Genomic DNA, 20670 nt, shown 5'->3' with positions numbered 1-20670 from the left:
AAATGCTTTATGTTGACACTTCATTCCAAAGGAAAATTCAAAGTAGTTTCTGTTAAAAATAACTTATGGTTGCAAAACTCTGGCTATTCCAATAGCCCAATTGTCTTAGCAGTGAAAACTTAATGCTTTCAGTGAGACAAATTAAGTAAATTTGGAATACAATTTTTAACTGTATAAATGAAATAACTTCAAAGGCAGTTTACCTCTTAGTTTAAGAACATTACTAGATTTGCTAATTTGCTTCTGGAACCTATGACTTACTAGCGCAATTCCCTCATTAAATAACTGAGCAAGAAGGGGGATGTAAGTTGCTGAGCAAATTCTGACAAAAACCTAAATATGATCCTCTCCTTTTGAAGTCAGTGAGAGTAAATGAGTTGAATATTCCTGGGAAATACCAGTCATTCCCAAGTTTAAGGCCTAGAAATAGATGCCTATGAATGCACTACAGTTTTACACTGAGATGCATTTTTGTGGATGCAGAGTGTAACCTTGGCCCCATTTTCATCAGTGATTCGATGGAAGATTTCATAAGAAGATTTCACTCTTCTTTTTGGTTGGTTGGTTGGTTTTTACTTTGAATTATCAGTGAAAAACTTAAAATTGCACCTAACTTTGGTACGAGCAGAGCCACTAGTTTAAGAAGATTTTGTCCATGTTGGCCTCAAATACACAGCAAACCATGCAGAGTGAGATCATACTTAGTAAAAATGGAGGAAGGAGGTGTTTGCTCACCCAGGAACAAAAGCTTCTGAAGATATTTTATTTCCATCTTAATATTTTCCTTGATCAGTTTGTTCAAAAGTAAACATCAACCCAAAAGAATCCTTTCATAAAATTACGAGAAAGCTTAAAAAAACAACAAAAACAAACAAACAAAAAGAAATGGGGAAAGGTTATTATAAAAAACTGCTTTGTGACCATAACAATAGCAATTCATTGTGGCAATGCTGTATTTTTCCATCCAAACATGTCAGTAGCATTTGCAGAGACTTGCAGATGCAAATCATCTTTACGGTTCTATAAAATAATTGTGATGGTGTTTTACAGCTCTAAGCTTGGACTCATGTTTGTGTTAAAGGAGTAGTTGTGTTGATTTGCTTAAAAAGGCACTTGATATTAAAACTCTTATGCTTTTTTTCTTTTGTGAGTGTACAGACTTTTGTCCATTTTTAAGTTTTATGAACTGTGTGCCTTGCATTTGTAAATGATAGAAAATAAAGTCTCTTCCAAGATTTCAGATTAAAAGATTAAGTCCAAAAGACTTTCAGAGAGGATGTTGTGTGCCTGTTCCAAGATGAATCAGGCATAAATTTAATTTATGATGGTTTTTTTTTTTAATTTAAGAAGAAAACCCACCTCACCTAAGATTATAATGGAAGCTATACCAACCAAACTTGCAGACTGCATACCAAACTTGCAGATATTCAGTTTTGTTTTTATTTTTTAACACCCTGTGGATAAAGTTTATATACTAGATGTGTTAAGAAATAGAAGACCAAAGAACAGATAAAGCTTTTGATTACCAAACTGAGTGAGTTTGGCTCCATCTGTTGCCCCCAGATTTCACAGCTCTCCAGGATTCTCAGTTTAGCCTTTTTGACTTCAGTGACATATAGTTTGTTAAGCAACTTGATCTGCTTTTGATCTCTCCTGGCTGTCAGCAACCTTCCTTGATGCAATCATGCCAAGTGATGACTTCTGTCCTTATGTCATTCCACAGAAGAAACCTTAGCACTTGCCATATGACTTAAATCAACTCACAATGTAAAGAAAACTGGACATCCAGGGTCACAAGAGTGATGCATGGCTCATAGTGATTAGTCCTGTGTTGTGTATTTATTATTATCAGTATATGGTTCTAGACTTAAAAAGATGGTTTCATTTCTGTAATTTTGTAATTAAAATTGACTGAGCCAAGTGCTTTATAGAACAGTGAAAATCCTATCTAAGATTTTCACAAATAGAAAGAAGAGACGTTTGTTCCATTTATCTGTCAAGCCTGTGCAACAGTGTCCAGTAGACTCTTTACACAGTAACATGAAAACATGTTTTGAATCAATGAATGCTTTAATGCTCTGTCACTCATTGGAGGTAAAATTGTCGTTTAGGAAAATACTGGATTTGTGGCCCATTACATTCTTCAGGACAGGTATTTAGTTTAGGAAAGAAGTAGGACACTAAAATGGCAGTGAGAGTTATGGAATTTATGAAGCACTTATGGCAAGTTAAACTGTTTAGAACTGTTCTTTGGCTACACATTAACATTTTAGCTTTACAATAGTAAGTTTATTCTTACAAGTCAGATTAAAGACTAATTCATCAGTTGTCATTCATTGCAAATCTTTCACTGAATGTCAGCTAAAATGTAGTTAGAACAATGTTAGGCAGAAAATGAATCTGGTAAAATTTTGAAAAGATGAATGATACCATATAGTGCAGATTGATCAAGAATAAGTCAGTACTTGTTTGTATGTCATAATGTTGCCATACTTTATTTTCTTTGGTTGACAACTAATTACAAGAAATAATTATGATAATTTAAAAATTATTTTTATAATGATTTTTTTCTGCTGTGAGTACTTACAACTCATTGAAAAGTCTGTGTTGATAAGAGGCTAGGCTGCATGGCCCAGAGATCTCTCTGATTTGAATAGATGTGATTGAAAATGTTTATAAAATGTTAAGCATGTGCAGAACACTTTGTATTTTGAAAAATATGTTTCAAAAAAACCCCAAAACCTCATAGTAACTTGGAAAAATACCTTTATTTTCCTGAATCTTTCTATGCTTCTTACTATCACCTAAAATTCTCTCTTCAGCATGGATCTGCTAGTTGTAGGGCTGATATGTGCTCTCTCTTAAATACCTGCTGTTTAAATCAGAGCATTGGAAGCATGGTATTGTGCAGTAAAGTCTTTTTAAAGTTGAATTTGGGGTCATGTCAATATGGGACTAGGTATAGTAGATAGAGAAGGGGTAGTAGGATGTCCCTTTCCTTTTCTTATTCACATGGGTAACTATTAACTATTTAGATTCTGACAAAAACATTCCTCTTGCCTCAGTAAAGTCTACCACTAAAAGCTAGGAAGAGGCACCAACCCTAAAAGTGTAGTCTAGCTGTAATTTGGGGGAGAGGTTTCTCATCCCCATGCCCTATTCTTGGAATCTATGGATTACTTTGTAAAAGCACGCTACATCCACCATTAGTTCTTTCATAGGTAGTATTTACATTTGCAGGCTAAAATCCGAAAAGTGCACCATACTCTATTTGATTGTCGTCCTCACCCTTCCAGATCCCCATGTTTCTTCGCTTTTGGAAGGCACTCTGTCTTCATCACAGGTATGGGGCTAGGACTTTGGCAACATTTCAGTGGTACTTCTTGATCAGACACTGAACCTTCAAGGGGCAGTATTAATTTCAGGTCACTTTACCTAACAGAAAGTTAAGTAGCCTAAGTCATTTAGGATCCCACTACAGGTGATAGAAAACCAAAGGACTGCTGTGGAAGGCAATTTGTCACCTCCTAAAATTGATCACTAAGAAACGTCTCAAGTCTAATCTGGATATTTATCTTTTAAATAGCTAAAGTTGGATGAAATGAAGTCTATCCTAAGAGGTTTCCCACAAACCTAGTATTTCTTTGAATGTATCACTACACTTCTGTTCCAAGCTGTTTGAAGAGAAGAGGGCAGGGAGCTGGATCTCCATCCAGGAGAGAGAGGAGAGAGAACTGAAATGGAGAAAAATGTGTATAGTTTGAGAGTTTGAATTCACTGCCTCTTCAATAACTTCCTGTCTTAAGATACTTTGAAGTGTCTGTCTTTCTGTTATTCTCTGTCAATAATTTTGTTGTAAATCAGAATGAAGATTTTCACAATTAACATTTTCAAATAAAATATTTAACTCTTATCTGTGATGTGATGCATAGATCCATATTCTGTTGCAAAGATGCTTTCAGTCTTTTATAATAAAATGCCAAATCTCTCAAGGTAAATAGTAACAAAATGATATAGCAACAAATATGGGTTTTGGTCAATCCTACAGTTACCTGCACAGTTTACCTTTACAGAAGCGCTTATTGTGTTAACCAACTTAAATCTTTACTTTTGTGGACATACAGCTGATGAGTAGGCAAGTTCTAGCTGTTTGTTCAGCTGTCACTGAAAGGGTTAATTGCTGCAGCTATGCTGCATGCAGACTCCTAAACCTAAACCAGATGTAAACTAAAGCCAGGCTTTCAGTCAATCTGTGAGTCATATTTTACTGTCCTTAAAACTCCAAACAAGGAGCTGTCTATGGAAGCCCTTGAAGACTCAGCAGTTCCTAGTGTAAGTCTTTACAATTCCAAAAAAATAAATACAAGAAAATTAAGAGCTCTTTCTGTACTTGTGGCTGAGTTCATCAGAGTTTGTCTTTTGATGAGGTCAGTATTTTTCCCTTTTGGTAAAGTCTAAGTTTTCTTTTAAAGTCACAGGTTGTAGCTGTAAAGAATACCAAAAGCACTGAGGAAGTTGTGAAAACAGTGGTTATACTCTGTCTGCTTTCCAGGCAAGTCGAACACAGGCACATCTCCTGTAGGAGTCTAAGTGCTCAGAACTCCTGAAAATTAGGGACATAATTTCAAAACTTCTTTAGAGATTTAAAAACAAATAGTCTATTAGCTGTCAATGCAACTCATGCCCTTATGTGTCTTAAACAGTTTTGAAAATCCTCCCAAATTCTATAGTACTTTTCTAGATAAGTGTGTGGTTTCAGATGTGGTTAACCAAAACAACCTAATGGTCTTCAGTTAATTACCTGTCCCAGGATAATTCAAAGTTCTATGTGCTTTCTTATTGTTTCTTTTGGATGTGACATGAAACTTGTATGTTTTGGGGATGTTGAAACAAAAATCATACCGCCCATTATTATTCTGACCAAAGACAATTACATTAAGCCTAAGGAGCAGCTGATCATCTGCTCACATCATTTTCTTCTAAAAAGGCATCTCTTAGGATTAGCAGAGATTTGGCCTGTGCTTCCAAGGGCCAAAATTTAGTATCCAATAGAACAGGTCAAAAAAATTTTATTAAAAAAAACTTGCATCTTGAAAACAATTTTTTCTCCTTTTCCTCCTTAAAAAAGTAAAGCAACTATTTTTGATCCTGAAAGCAGGGTACATTTTAGATCATTTACCAAAGTCACTTAATTCCAATGCATGGAATGTTTCTTGACTCTTCTATTCTATTCTGTTCCTTTTTTGTATAGATGGCTCTCAATCAATATTGGTTGCTGTGAAACTTTGTACAGTTTTAGTGTATTAGACTAAAATAAAAAAAATAAGAATGGAGGAAGCAAACACTGTGGTTCAAAAAATGTTGATAAATTGTTTGTATTTTAACATGGAAAAATGAATGAGGTGAAACTATTTTTGAGACATTAGATACAGCTGGAATGGGATTTTTTTTTTTAATCTTTAGATTGGTTTTAAATAAAGATTATCCCATCGATTTCCATATCAGGAGCATTCGAAAGATTTGTGTATGTATTGTCAAAAAGCTACAAGTTTGGATTGCCCAAGGCTTGGAAGCTTCCCTCACAAGAATGCATTGGCCTTGCTTCTCAGGAGCATCCCATACAGTCCTGAGAAGCACATGATGTTAGAGACAGGAGGAAATTAGATGGACTGCTGATCTTTTCCATTGCTGTAGTAGCACTCATATGCTGTTAATGATACAGAGAGTCGGTGCAGGGAGGAGTACCTTTCCCTTCCACCCCTTGCTTACGACTTGAAGTCTTTGAAAAATACAAGGTCTGTGCATGTGGACTGGGTAGAGGGGGCTGCAGGGACCTGAGACATTCACCCTGCAAAGCAATGTGCAGAAGTTGTGTCTCTTCTTGATTCCTGTTTGGGCAACGCCAGGCTGTGAGATAAGCTTCTAAACAGTTTTTGGCCTTTGTAAGTGCCCATATGACTCTCACCTGTGAAGTCTTGAACACCTTTCAATTCTTTCACTATATGAAAATTTAAAACCTGCTTAAAATAAGCTGAGCTGCCTACATGGGTTACTTTGTCTAAGTTTTTCTGTTTCTTGTGCATCTCCCAATGCGTGAGAATAACAGAACCTGTGAGAACAGGGATGATAACAGAGGAAGCTTGGAGTCTGTGACTTGATGGAAATCAGAAAAGACACAAGCTTTTTGTTTCAGACAAAACTTTTGAAAACTCCTCACAGCAGAGCCCCTTTGCCAAACCTAGTCCTTTTATATCTGGGATGTTTAGCTGGGCTGTTGTATGTAGAGAAATGAGTTTGAATATGGAATTGAGAAAAAATAATCGAGTGTAGAAGATTATTTTGGCATTTTCATTTACTTTTTTTAGCATGTTTCACTTCCACACTGCTTAAGAGTTATTAAATACACATTTGAGATAGATATTTATTCTTTTTTTTTTTCCTTCACTTGGGCAGAAATACTGGTAACTATCTAGTGCTTTATGTTCCTTTCATATGAATAGCACTTGGCTTTCTCCAGTTACAGTGAGGAATAACAATATCTCATCCAAAAAGAGGGGTTTTAGACACGGTGAAAAATAACAAAACATCACAAGTAAGTGCCATATCCAACAGGTTGGGCAGGGAGTCCATCATTAATTCAGTGCTCTGTAGAACTGGGAGATTTAGGAAGAGCTTACAGGCCTGTTAATTCTTTAATGAAGAAAGCATCCAAAAAGCTAGTTTGCTTTAAGCATCAGCTTTATCAAAACTGGCAGATTATAATACTGATAGCAGTATGGTAATAATAACAGCATTTCTCTCTCTGTTTTTAAAAGTTGGATGTTACATATGATACCTTACCTTCTATAAAGCAAGAAAAAGGGATTCTTCTGTGCTTTCTTTTGGCTTTTAAATGAATTATGCATCATTTGCAGTCCAGGAACAGGGTGAATTAAGTTTGTCAAAGTAAGACCATTTGCCTGAAGTTTGATTCAGATCAATTGAATTTGAACCACATGCTCCCACTGTAATAATCCTGATACAGTAGGTGAACAATAACTATTATGATCCTCACTGAAAACACAAGGCTACTTCCAGCACCCTGGGAAATTAAACATTTTGCAGAAATACATGTTATAAGGAAAATAATCATCTGTAGTTCTCTGCTGTAGTTCTCAATGAAAGTACTGGTATTTAAAAAATATATAACTGGGTTATAGGACAGGCAGAGATTGGCTTTAATGTAATTCTCATAAATTGATTTAAGTTATTTTTTTTAGGCTCTGTTTCTTGATAGATTGGTAGCTGCGTAGGAACAAAATACACCATGAGCGTCCTATTCACTCCTGCTGCTGCTCAATACTACTTAGCTCTGTTTAATTTGTACCTCTCGAAGCACTGCAAAGGGTTGATATTCTTTGTTTCTAGTCTAAGCTAAAAACTTACCTGTAAAGAGTGAAAAGAAAGACTAGGCTGAAAATGTGCTAATGAGTTTGTTTTCATCAGCTGTAGAAGTGCTTTAACAAAGAATCTTGTCAGCGCTTGAGATGGATCTGAACTCTTGTTCTTCTGAGCATCAGTGATTTTAGTCTTTTCTTGGGTGGGGGGGGAAGAAGATCTGGAGAAACAAAGATATCATTAACTGCACTCCTTTTCCGTTTCACTCATGTGCACACACAAACCACGGAAGAGCTTCTGATATCTGAATGGGTGAAGAAAGAAAGATTAGTCATTTAATTATGACAATACTACCTGTGTTCTTCTTTTCCATAGTGAAGTGAATATAAAAGTTGGTATATCTGCATTTCTTTAGAGACTTTGAAAAGGGACTGCTGCAAGCTATTGACATGGGTACAGGCTAAGATCCTTGGTGGGTGTATATCCTCATAAGATCTATACTTCTCACAAATTAGCTGAGATATCAGGAGTTCCTCTTGAGTTGCAGACATTAAATGGAGGTAATAAAATGCTTTACTTCTGTGAAGAATGTGTAACCCATATCTTGGAAAAAGATACGGAATTTGAGTGATATGAAATGGAGTGTTATGGCACGTTGTATGGCATCTTTCAGCCCTGTCACTTACTTCTGCATAGGAAAAAGGTATAGTAGATATTCTTTACTACATATGTCACCATCATAATTTTTTCTTTTGCAGAATGGTACATAGCTTCTCTATTTGTTCGTGTTTTATGCTGTGTGAAAATGCATGGTTGTTTGGGTCCCTGGTGACTAACATTTGTTTAAGAATCTTCAAGATACTTTGGAAACTTTTGAGATGAAGTTGTTTTCATACTGTTTATAAAAAGATTTTAAATGGAATTAAAAAAAAATTTCTTTGCTAGAAGTGTAAACACACCTTAATATTTTTTTGCACAGTCTTTAGATATAGCAAAAACATCAGTACAGCAAAAGAACTGTGAATCATTGGTGCTTTTACAAGCTATGTTTGACCAAGATTTATCAGATAAAGGAAGAGTTTTCTCCAACCTTAGAAACATTTCACATACAGCAATAATTCCATTTTCATAACTGACTTAGCATATGACTGAATGTTTTATAAGCTTGTCTATGTGATAATGCATAATATTTGTGGGGTTATTTTTAAAATATTGTTTCATAGGCAGGGTTGCTGGTTTAATTAAAACATTTATTCATTTAACTTTTTTTTTCTAAAAATCTTCTGGTAGTTATTTTGATTTTGTTCTAAGCTAAATAAAAATATGAGACTGAAATTGTTATCATCACCCTGGCATAACTCCATTTGTGTGGATTTACAGAATGTTTGATTTGAGTCAGTTTCCCTTTCTGTCTGTGTGCATTTTAAAAATTAGTTTCTCTAATTGTCTTTGATGAATTACACCTAAGAGAAACAATGATTAAACAGTGCCTCTGGGATCCAAAGCTGTATCCTGCAAGGATGTGTCCCAGACCTAGGAGACCAGAGGAGTAGTACAGTTGAGACAAATCAATTTATACAGCTAACAGTAGAAAAGGTGTTGTGACTACCATCCTGTCTGTTTACCTTTTGGCTTTCTAGCTTGAATGACTAGGTACCCATCTGCAATGGGTTGGCTGGCCAGCAATCGTCACAAGCAATGAACCCCTGGATTTGTGGCACTTTAATTGCTATACCACCATGTTCTTTTGGACATATCATTAACTTTTTGCTGGAAAATAGGCAGTGGTATTATTTATAGATTGTAAGTTTGTGCTTAGTTAAGTGTGAATGAGAAGATGGCTGGTTTCTGATTTTTCTTTTTCTGAAATCATTTCAGATTTTACAGAATCACATTTTTAGTGTGTGTAACAGTGATACATTTAAGTGATACATCTACCTATTATTTCTGGTTCTCAAAAACAGACTGCAATCCTCATCTGTAGATATTTGGATTGATGCTATTGTAGACATCATTTACTTTTATTTAAAGGAGATCATTATGATAGTGCATTCTACTACTTCAATTTTTTTTAATGTATGTCTAACTATTCTTCTGTATTTAAACACACAGAAATAATCATGTTTACCTGAAACAAATCCTGGAGAGTAAATGAGGATAATGCATTTTTGTAGGTGTGCATTTTTATTGGAAATTTTGAGGCAGAATCGAGCAGGATTCATTTGTGTTGAAAGGTGATGGGAATTTATCACCACTTGAAGAGATTTCCACTGTAATACAGATCAGAGCTTAGCATTCTCCCAAAGTAGTGTCATGTCTTCTGTTGCCCCAAACTGTTAATTTGGGTAGCTGGTGGGAGCACGATCATATTAACTTGTCAGTGACTAGTCTGTGTCAGGACTGCTTCAGGCTCTAGCTTCCTTGCCCTAGACTCGAGTTCAGTAAGAACCAGTCTGTCCCAGGTCTGTCATAGAGTTCAGGCTATGATAACTATTCTTGTACTTTAAACATTTTGCACAATTACCCTTGAACGATGCAAGACACTTCACCACACTTGTGATTTTAGCAGGTATCAAGCCCTCATCTATGCTTTACTCGCTAAATTAAGGTCCTTCCTACTTTTCAGTGCAGATTTTGCACCTGAACTTTTTTTTTTGGCTAAGGTATCCTCTCTTGAGTCCAGGTGTATCAGCATGGTCTGAGATCTGAGTTTATAATTTTCTTCACATAACTTTAATACTCTTAAAATAGTCTTTCTCCTTTAAAACAATTGGATTCTTTTATTCAGTTCCACTACTGCTCATTTAACCTAAAAGTTACACTGGCCATCTTCTCTTTGTATTTTGGTTAAAAACATTTGACTAGGAACATAACAGCTTCTGAATATATTATTATACTGTTTATATTTGAAATAGTGTGTTTGAAGCCCATATTCTAGCCATGTCACTGGAGATGCACTAATTCAAGAGCATCTTTTAATACAGTATGCATAGCTATACCATAATGTGTCATCCTAAACTAATCTATTACTTCAATTTCAGTATGTGAGACAGAAGCAGCAAAAGTTTATCAGCTATCACTAGAAGAGCACCTCCAGCCTTTCAAAGACAGCATGGAGCAATTCATTAGTCAAGGTAAATAATGAATCGTCATTTAACCTTTTCATGACATTTCAAAGGAAAGTTATAGGAACAATGTTTATACATTGTGAGAAAGGGACTGTTTATTCTGGTGTCATAGAAAGATGTGGATTAGTTTAATCAGATGCCACACAGTTCTAAAGATTTGCAAGATGACTCTGTTGTACTGTAGGTGACTCATTGTCTTCTGTATGACAGCAAAGACAAATGCTATTGGCTCGAGTGTGTGATCTTCTGATAAGTTCAACATTCTAGCAGAAAACAATTTACAGCCTTTGTTCCTTGAAAAATTATTGAAGCTGGATCTGTTTCATTAACTTCTTTCCAAAGTACTTCTTTTGTACGTGCCAAAAACATGGTGTATGTGTAACAAAAGTAGTTACAGGTTTTCCAGATATAAGGCAAATCCATATGAAATACTTGGATGTGATTAGTGGAAAATGCTGCAAGAGAAAATACATTAGAAGTATCCATGATGAACTGGCATCTTGAGTGCTAGAAGGAAAGCATATTAACAGCAAATAGACTTATCCTTGCAATGCTTTGCTAGACTCTTCTTTTACAAGACTGTGGGAGGAGTGGATAACTTTAATGGCTGACTAGAGGTATATCGGAGCATCTTTTGAAATACTGCTCTGAGTATATTCTGTCTTGACCAGTTCATTTTTTTTAATAGAATTTAGAGTTCAATGTACGAGGGTGAAAATGGCCTAGTGAGTATACACCCATTTCTTTTTAACCTTCCTGGCCACGTTGCCACTCGTTCTACTTTGATATTGCATTTTGTTGTGGGAGGCAGATCTGTTACCTCCTAATCAGGTAAGTTATGTGAAAAGTCAGTTTCCACTGCTTATTCAACATAGCTCTCAGTAATTCTTCAGCCTAGACCTCTGTTAATTGGCTATTGTTTATAGGAATCGTTGTTGACTGACTGTCCGTTGTTTGAGAGGTCAAGTCAGGTACACGTTTATCTTTTCTTGATTGGAATATTCAAGATGAGCATCTATCTGAACAATTTAAAAATGGAATATATATATTCTAATATACGCTGATCCACACTATGGGACTCCTGATTTCAGTGAGTAAATTCAGTTAGCAATTTGTATATGTGATTATTGCAAAAACACTGCTTTGAACCATCAAACGTTAATCGATGTTTCCTAAGACAAAAGTCAGTTCCCAAAGCCTGGCAAACACAATGCTGTGTCGTGCAGCGTATGTGATATATAAATGTTACATTAGTGGCATGGTTAAATGTGTAGCTAGTGTTTTACATTAGATTTGTATTATTATTGATATATGTAAATAGAGGACACTCAAATCACTTGTTAGTCTGACATAGGTTGCTAACGGTGTACTGTAAATCACACCACATTTGCACATTAACCTTAATAAGAGAGTAACAAATCAAATACAGGGGTTATATTATGTTATATATTACATACATCTGTTAGATTTCTTTCACTTCTTTTAGAAAGTTTTAACAGTCTTAGAAGTATCTGACTCTGTGTTTTAGCCTGCTTACAGTTTTTGACTATGAATTCCAGAGGGTATTTACAGAGGATAAGCAATAGTAATCTGTTCTATTTTTGCAAGGATGTATGATTTCCTTCCTTGCTTATGTGTCTGTATTTTGGGAAAGTAAGAAAAAAGATATACAAATTCATCTCATCCAAAGAACTATACTATGTTCCCATGCTAATAGTGGATATTGCCAGGTCACTGACAAAAGAAAAAACACATAATGTCAGTAAGTTATCATTGTTGTATTTTAATAGAAATAATCAGAATTGAGAATTGTGACTATAAATGTGTTGTGAATAAACAATTACTATATTTATTTAAAACTACAAGGACTACTTTTCAGAATTCATCACAATATAAGAAAGACAAAGGTTAACATATAGGAAAAAAGAATCCCTGGTTAAGTTCCAAAAATAAAGTAATTTTAAATACCTTTCATTATGAAATCCTTTGTTTTTACTTCATGGGATTGAATTCAGACTTGAAAGAGGCCATGTTTAAAGCAGGATTTCTCTTTCCTGTTCAGTGTTTGACAGGCTTTTGATCTAGATATTTTTTCTAAGGGCTTTTGTTGTTTATGTAGACATAATCGATGAGTCTTTTCAGCTAGACTGCACACATGATCATTTAGAAAAACAGAAGGACAATTCTTGGCACCTTTTGGGGATTTGTGTTTATATAACATATGCTCTGGGCAAAGAAAAATCAAGCTTTAAGTTTTTATCTTTCTGAGTTCCAGTTTCTCTAAAGTCAGAAAAAGTTTTAACTTATAATTCAGATGAAAAGCATTTTTCATAGGGTTGAACAATTTGGCATGTTTATATGATGCCTTTTCAGAGTAGATAACTTGTGTGCATAATGGGACCCAAAAGTTCAAAGTAGCTAGATATTTACAACATATTCACTTGTACTTGTTGCTAGCAGCTAAAATGGAAAATGGTTTTCCCATAGGCAAGAAATTTGGACATCAAATTAAATATCCCTGGCAAGGAGTTAGAAAGGCACTACTTTATAAGAATAGTTACTGTCTGGCACAGTTATGTAACTTTGAATTAAGTTATTGTTACCAGTCAAGCTGATTGTTACTATTAATAAAAATCTGTTCTTTTTTTAATGTTAACACATTTATTAGGTTCATCAGAGTCAAAAAAAGGCCATATATTACAGTTCTTTTAGCTTACTTTTAAAGATTATTCCAGTAAAAGGATGAAGAAGGGGAAGAAGCAAGGAATGTGTTCAGGGTCATAACATTTTAAATGAAAGTGCTAGTGGGATATATGATTGAGGTGGTCTGGCTCTTGCCTTGCTAGTGAGTAGGCTAAATCATCAGCATAATTCATCAAAATAAACTAATAGTCAAAGGGTCCCAGTCCCTTTTCTGATGGACCTCGGTGTCATTTTTAAATTGATCACTCTACTTAACAGACAATCAAACTATCTGTTGTATCCTCTCTGTATCAGACTCCATATCCAGAGGATATTTGCAAGCATGCTCTAGCCTATGCATTGCTGAGAGCCTGTGTGCCTTGAGAACTCCCTGGCAACCCTCTCTGTTCTCCCTTGTTTTCTGTCCTTCTCTTTTTGGAGACCACATGCTGCAAACCATCTGTCAAAAGATATATAACACGTGGTTTTTTACCTTTATTCAAATGTTAATCATTTGTGCTGAAATTCTCCATAGCTGCAGGGGATGTTGTTGTTGTTGTTGTTGTTGTTGTTGTTGTTGTTGTTGTTGTTGTTGTTGTTGTTGTCTTTTTAGATTAAGCTACTTCCAGAAGGAGTTTGTGAAAAACTTTGTCAAAGTGTGTAAGAGTCTTAAAAGGCATGTTGTTTTTTGTTACATATTTCTAACCATTTCCTTGAAGGTTTCCAGTATTTGAGTGATATGAAACATAAGTCTGATATTTAGTAGATAAATGATCCTGTTCCAATGAGAAGTTTTTCAGGCCAAATTGCCAGCATCTGAAAAGTACTATTTGCTTGTGCTCAATATAGGGTATGCCTTCAGTGAAGTTTTCTGTCAGTAAGTTACTCCATATGAGTTATCATAGTCTGAATAAGATAGATTACAATGGAAAACACTATTTGAGAATCCTGTCCCTTAAGATCTTAGTTGTGGGTGGGATAGGGACACAAAAAATCTGAGATCACATCCACTGGCTCAAAAAGCTGAGTCTACTGCTTCTTTTCCACGGGGTTGTGGGGCAGTGTGTCTGCCTCCTCAGGATGGACAGGTGGGGGACAACCACAAGTGGGAAAGTACTGGAGGGCACCAGTCAGCGTGCAGATTACAGAGGTGTCTCATTAGCAGTTTAGTCCTTTAACTTTGTCCCCACATGGTAGCACAGTCAGCTCTCAGAAGAATGAGTGTGGATAGCCCACAAATGAGTCACAACACTCCGGTTTTAACTGTAGTTAAACTTGCAGTGGAAAGCAGCCTTCAGGTGATTGCTGATGGGACTCCAGCTAGGCTGTGTGTACTTGTCAGCCTGACAAGGCAGGAAACTTCTGATAGGAGGCAGCAGCTGCCACTCCTTAGAAAAGTAGGTCTGTTTTGGCACCTAGGAAGAGGCAGTATGTTTGAATCACAGCTTTTCCAGGTAGTTACTAAAAATTGTGTTAGTGTCACAGACTTGTAAGCTGAGGAGGTCATCTGATATCATATTCAGAAGCCAAACCAGTATCATTTATTTTAGACTTTAGAAAAAGCATTATAATTTGGATTATTTAATTTATAATTTCTTTCTGGATTATTTAAGCACTAGAATGGACTGCTTATAGAAGAAGTAAATACCTAATTTTCAGGTGCTTAGCTAGTTTATCAAAAAATATTTGGAATAATTCTGGTATGTTTGTAAGTTAGAGTGAGCAAGGTCATCATTCAATCTTAGCTTCTTTCTAGTTGTGTTTTACAAAATTCTGTAATCCTGCTATTGTTAGTGAATGCCTGCACAAGGCTTCATTTGGCTGGACCCAGGAATACAGACTACTCTCCAAACCTAAATTCTAGCCACATCCTTGTAGTCCTGCAGAATAAAGATGCTAAAATTGTCCTCTGGGGTGAACTGTCTGTAACAGTCTCCCTCTTTTGCCAGGAACAGCATTCAGCAATCCAGTCTCTGAATCCAGTTTCCAAACCTTTAGTAAATGGACGTATAAATCACAAAGTGTGTTGTATTTATCTCTGTAGTTGCAACCAGATAGTTGGCCATGACTTGCTCTTTTAGGTTAAGCAGCAAAAGGCTGTGCATCAACAGATGATGGATTGTGAATGAGACTAAAGCATCAGGCTGAATCTTGGATGGCTGGGTTCAGTTCCTGGCTCCAGAAGAAGCAGTACAGATGATTGCCAAATGAACATTGCTAGGGTAATCTTAATTTTGGCATTGTCTAAGTCCAGAATGATTGATTTTGCAGATTCCACTTTCTTTAAATGTTGCTTTTATAATTTGATTAATATAATGGAGAACATAGCATTACTTCTTAATTTTTTAAAAAATAATTCTATGAGTAAAAATATTATTAGGAATATATGCTAAGAAATATCTTTGTTTTGCTTAAACAAAAAAAGTACCAGACCATTAAAAGGTTTGAATATTTGTAGTTATGTGGAGGCATTCACTTTAAATATTTTTATTAGCAAAATGTATTCATTAGTAGGATAAAAAAATCAAAGTTTTTCATTTTAAAAGATTATTGGAGGAATATGAAGGAGGAGCAACATACAAACACTAGAACAAAAGATGGAGGAATTTACACTAAAACAAATTAATTCTGTGAATGTTTACATTTCTATGTTAGTATTCTTTTCATTGGATTATTGAAACAGCTTTTTAAACTAGTTCTTTGAGTGCTGAAAGTATTTTTTTTAATCTCTCACTGACGTGTTAATGCTAATAAATAGCTTAACGTCAGTATTGTATAAACTTGTCCTTACCTCCATTGTCAGCACCTCCACTGGTGTGCATTATTACATAATAATCCTAATTCACATTGTTTTGTATTTGCAACACTAAACAGGCTTCAATGAATTAGCCTCACCTGCCTCAAAGACAAGGCCAAGACATGAAAGGCCAAACCTTTAGAGTGGGGATGGCAGCTATCTGTTCCTTTGGCACAAGACCTCATTTAAGCATTTTTATGCACATCCAAAGACATGGTTATAGGTTGTCCATTGTGGACAGCACAGGTGTGGTACAGTAAAAAGGTATATTGGCTTTAATTGGGAAAAGGGCAATACCATGAGTGTCAGAGTAACAAGAAACTGATACAGACCATCTACCCTCAAAAATTCTGAATGAATGCAGCAAATTCAAGCATTACTAGAAGTTAGTGAAAACCTTGTGGATAATTAGAAAAAAAAAATTAATACATGTTTTACATCCTTTCTCCAGTGACACCCAAGATCTTTTCAAATAACTTTGATTTTACCATTTAGTTCTTGGGATGGAGAAGGAAAAACGGAGACAGTAAAGCTTAAGTAAGACTACTTAGCCTCTGCGTTGGCACTAGTCAGCATGGCAGGGCTCCAGTGCTGCAGGATGCAGGCTTACAGCTGGACAGTCTTCCTTTTAAATCAGGCCTGAAAAATCTTGCAGTATCGTCACTGTACATAATAACATACATTTAGTTCTAGATATGGTAAATAATAGTCTGTTTGCTACCTAGTCCTGACCTGACTGAGACTGTTCTGGATTTTTGAATCAGTGGCAGGGAAGACGGTGAGGTAGGTTTAGAGGAGGTACTCAAATATGCACATGAAATACAACATATTTCACTGCTTCAAATGTGACATATAACAACATTATAGTGAGTAGTTCCTAAATGCACATGATTAGAGCATGATGGTGTGACATCTTTTCAGAAGTCTTGGATTTGGGTCCCCCGTTCACCCTCCTGTTCATATGACAGTAGATGTCATCTTTCAGAGGGTGATAGATAACCTGTCCTTTACCAGACAGAGATGAATTAAAAGAGGGCACTGGAAGAGCAAATATCACAGATGGTAGCCTTGCTCCAGTGGCTGCTCAGCCAAGCGCATACATCAAACGTCTGAACCTGCGGTTCCTCTCGTACTGAGCAGGATTACTATTGTAACAACACACCATCAATAGGGTAAAACTAACCTGCCTCATGACAATCTAAACCCAGCTCACGTTCCCTGTTAGTGGATGAACAATCCAATGCTGGGTGAATTCTGCTTCACAATGATAGGAAGAGCCAACATCAAAGGATCAAAAAGAGACATTGCTATGAACACTTGGCTGCCACAAGCCAGTTATCCCTGTGGCAACTTTTCTGACACCTCTTGCTTAAAACTCAAAAAGTCAGAAGGGTTGTGAGAAAGATTATGAGGGGTAGGTAGGACTTTTCCTGGATTTTGATCCTTAATTAAAGTAGTCATTTCTTTGGAGAGTCTCCTTTTATTTAGTCTGTTGTTGATAAAATAGCCTTAAAGTTTTTGTTTCAGTAATTACATATTCATTAAAAGTTTAAGCTGTGGTTCCACAGATCTTACTCATAATTTGTGGCGATACCATATAATTTGAGTTTTTCCTGTTGTGTGAGAGTGTAAAGTCACTGTGAAGTGCTATTGATTGGAATAAATACAAATGTGCATGTGTTTATCTTATAGCTGTTGGAAAATCTGGAACAACATATTTAGAAAAATGCCCAGCATATTAGATACTCCATCAGCAGTTATCTTGAAGAAATTGGGGCCTAAATGAAGTATTTAAATGTTCTGTTTCATGTATGCATGAAAGTGTTAGAAAATGGGGGAGAGGGAGTGGATGTTCTCTCTGCCCACAACTTTCTGTGAATTTGTTGTAGGAAATCTAGAAGGACGTGGGAATCCTGCTGGGATTCCCAGAAGAAATCCTGCTTTCTTCCACTGCAAAACCTTCTTAGGGTGATATACCAGATAATAATAATAAGCCATCCAAATGTTCTTGGACCTTTGTTCAGTGTGAATAGAAATTCTCAAAACTATGGCAGCGCAGCTGTAATGACTCATTGTAAAGGCATTGTATCTGTCAAAAAAAAATAAAATCCTGGCTCCACTTGAAAGTTACTGGAAAGCACGTTCATAGCTAATTATAAACAAATACTAGTTAACACTTTAAATAAAAAGAGAAAAAAGCAAAAAGATTTAGAACATAGACAAGCAGATGAAAGGATTCTTGTTGCCTTCCATCTGAGATTACTCAGATGCATTCCTGTATTCAATTACCTGAGAAGTTGTGATATTCCCTTAAGAGAGATCAGGAGATCAGAAGGGATGGCAGTTGCATGCATCTCCTTACTCATAGTCCTTTGAAACTGGTTCAGCAGAAATAGCTTAAATTGCAACAAAGTTTGGGGCCAGACAGTGACTGCAGACAGTAATCACTGGGTCAAGATCATAACACAGGCCAACAACAAAAAGTTCTGATGGGTCAAAAGTTCTTAGATGGATGTTTGAATCTAGGATAGATGTCCTCTTAGTGTGACTTGGTCTACTCAAAATCATTTCTGAATTTGAACCAAAAGGTATATCTTTTTTAAAAATTGTGTTTATCTAGTACTTTTGCATGCACAAGTATGGATAATCCTTATTTACTGTTATTTTGAGTATATTTTTTTCATGAAGCTCCTGGTGTTATTGCATATTCAATTTTAAGCTTAAGTTTTAATACTTTTTTTTTTTTACGAAGCCACTAAGTACCAGTCCTGTCATCATTTAAAGATTAATTATTCTCCCTTAGTCTTACGCAAAACCCATTTCTTTTTTGGTATTTTCTATCGTTAATGACTGCTTAGTTCTTCCCAGTGCCGCTCGTGTCCCCCACCACATTAGAGTTCATTATAGCAAAAATAAAACATACAAAGAGAATGAACAACAACAAACTTTAAAAAATTAAGACAAAACACATTAGTAAGACCCAAGGGGGGAAGAAAGAGGGGTTTTAAGACCTTTCTAGTGATCCTGATGTCTTTGATAGTTAATGTTGTCAGATATTTCAAAAATATGGTGTTGAATGGTATGCTGATGTCCAAATAAAATAGCCATAAGTATTAATTTAGTGGTTTTTTAGAGCATTTGAAAATCACATCTACCACGGAGAAGAATGGAACGTCTTAAGATTAGGAGCTCTGGCAAAGTTCCTGTAGGCATGGACATTAGATTGTTGTACCAGTGTAACTAAATGCCTCTGTTTGTGGTGGCTGTTCATCCTGTGTCTTTCTTCTGTCTCTGCTTTCTTTCTCACCTGGTCACATGTATGAGATACCTGCAGAAGGTATCCTCACGGCCTCTGATGGCCATCTCAAGGTCTGGGTCAGCAGAGGGATGACTATGCTACCTTCCACATTCCTTTTAAGAAAGGCTGTCCCTCAGCTTTGGGATTTTATGGCTTTTTTTGTTTTTGTTTTGTTTTCAAGTTGGTAGCCCTGCTCCAGGAGATACTTGATTTATTTTCACTAGTTCCAGCTAATATTCACTCAGCACCACTGGAGAAAAAGATATGTTCTCTATAAAGATCCTGGAAAAGCAAAGGTTTGGAAAGATTTATAGAGATTTTTCTTTTTTCAGTAAAAAAGATTTCTAATTCCACTGCTTTCAATAATATGTCTATAGCACAAGGATGGAATAGTCTCAGATTAAAAGAACTGCTGTAAGTTTTTAACCTCCCAGTTAGTCTTAGGGCAAATATTTCTTAGATTTGTTAAATTGTCTGGAAGAGGGGGTAAAGAATGAAATGCTGCATTTTCAAACAAGAAACTGCAAGAACTGAGAAAATAGAGACAACAGAAGTTATATACAATGTCTGTACATACAGAAAATAGAGAGTCTGTTTATATTAATGTAAACCACCTTTTTAATGAGATTTAATGTTGAAGGTATAATGATTTAAATTTGGAGGAGAATAGCATAAAAAGTTTGCTGGACAGAAATGAAAATATACTTGAAAATGTTCTTAGTTCACAGAGTGGCTTGATTCCTGTAAAGAATTTAGCATAATATGTCTGAAATACCACTTGCCATTGAGGTCAGTGGGGCAATTCATGGTGACTTATGTATTTATCTTTGAACTGCTCTTCATTTAATTTCATCTTCTAGGCTTCTTTTTTTTTAAAAAAAAAAAAAAAGACTATTTACAGAAAAGTGAATGATACTGTTTTGTGTTTTGCTGAACACAGTCATTTTCTAGGATTCCTGTGTATACTTCTCACATTCAGTTATCTGAGATGCTTCAGATTTTCTTAAATGCCTATGTGACTTCAGTATGGCTATTCATATATGTGTCTTTGCAGAAGTGTATAGGTAATCTTTGCAGGACTGGAATCTAAAAGAATTGGAAGAGCAAACATAGAATAAAGGCATATATCATTCTGGAATGCAGGTATATATTGATAACAACAGAGCTTTTGTGAATTAAATTAATTAATTAGACTTTGTTTGTGAGGCCTGGTTTGAAAGATCATCTTGATTTTCTTGAAGTCAAGTTTTATGCCCCGGTTATAAAGCATCAAACAGTAAATTAAAGAAATTACAAAAAAATAATGATAGACATTTAGAAGATCTGACATGAGTAAATTTTAATGGAATACATATACCCTGTAGTTAAAAGAATTGACTGAAGAGTCT

At 35.7% G+C, this 20670-nt stretch overlaps 1 protein-coding gene across 1 annotated transcript in view; it reads left to right on the top strand.

Annotated features, from left to right (window-relative positions):
• The window catches only part of FMN2 (formin 2), a 173744-nt gene that overhangs the window by 114852 nt on the left and 38222 nt on the right, over positions 1-20670 (top strand). Inside the window, exon 14 of the mRNA XM_067294571.1 lies at positions 10419-10511. Coding sequence (XP_067150672.1) covers positions 10419-10511 — 93 coding nt within the window. The remainder of the gene's footprint in view (positions 1-10418; positions 10512-20670) is intronic.

This window comes from Apteryx mantelli, chromosome 3, assembly GCF_036417845.1.
Source record: "Apteryx mantelli isolate bAptMan1 chromosome 3, bAptMan1.hap1, whole genome shotgun sequence".
Classification (NCBI taxonomy): domain Eukaryota; kingdom Metazoa; phylum Chordata; class Aves; order Apterygiformes; family Apterygidae; genus Apteryx; species Apteryx mantelli.
Note: the sequence above shows the minus strand (reverse complement) of the source record. Positions and strands in the feature narration are given on the sequence as shown.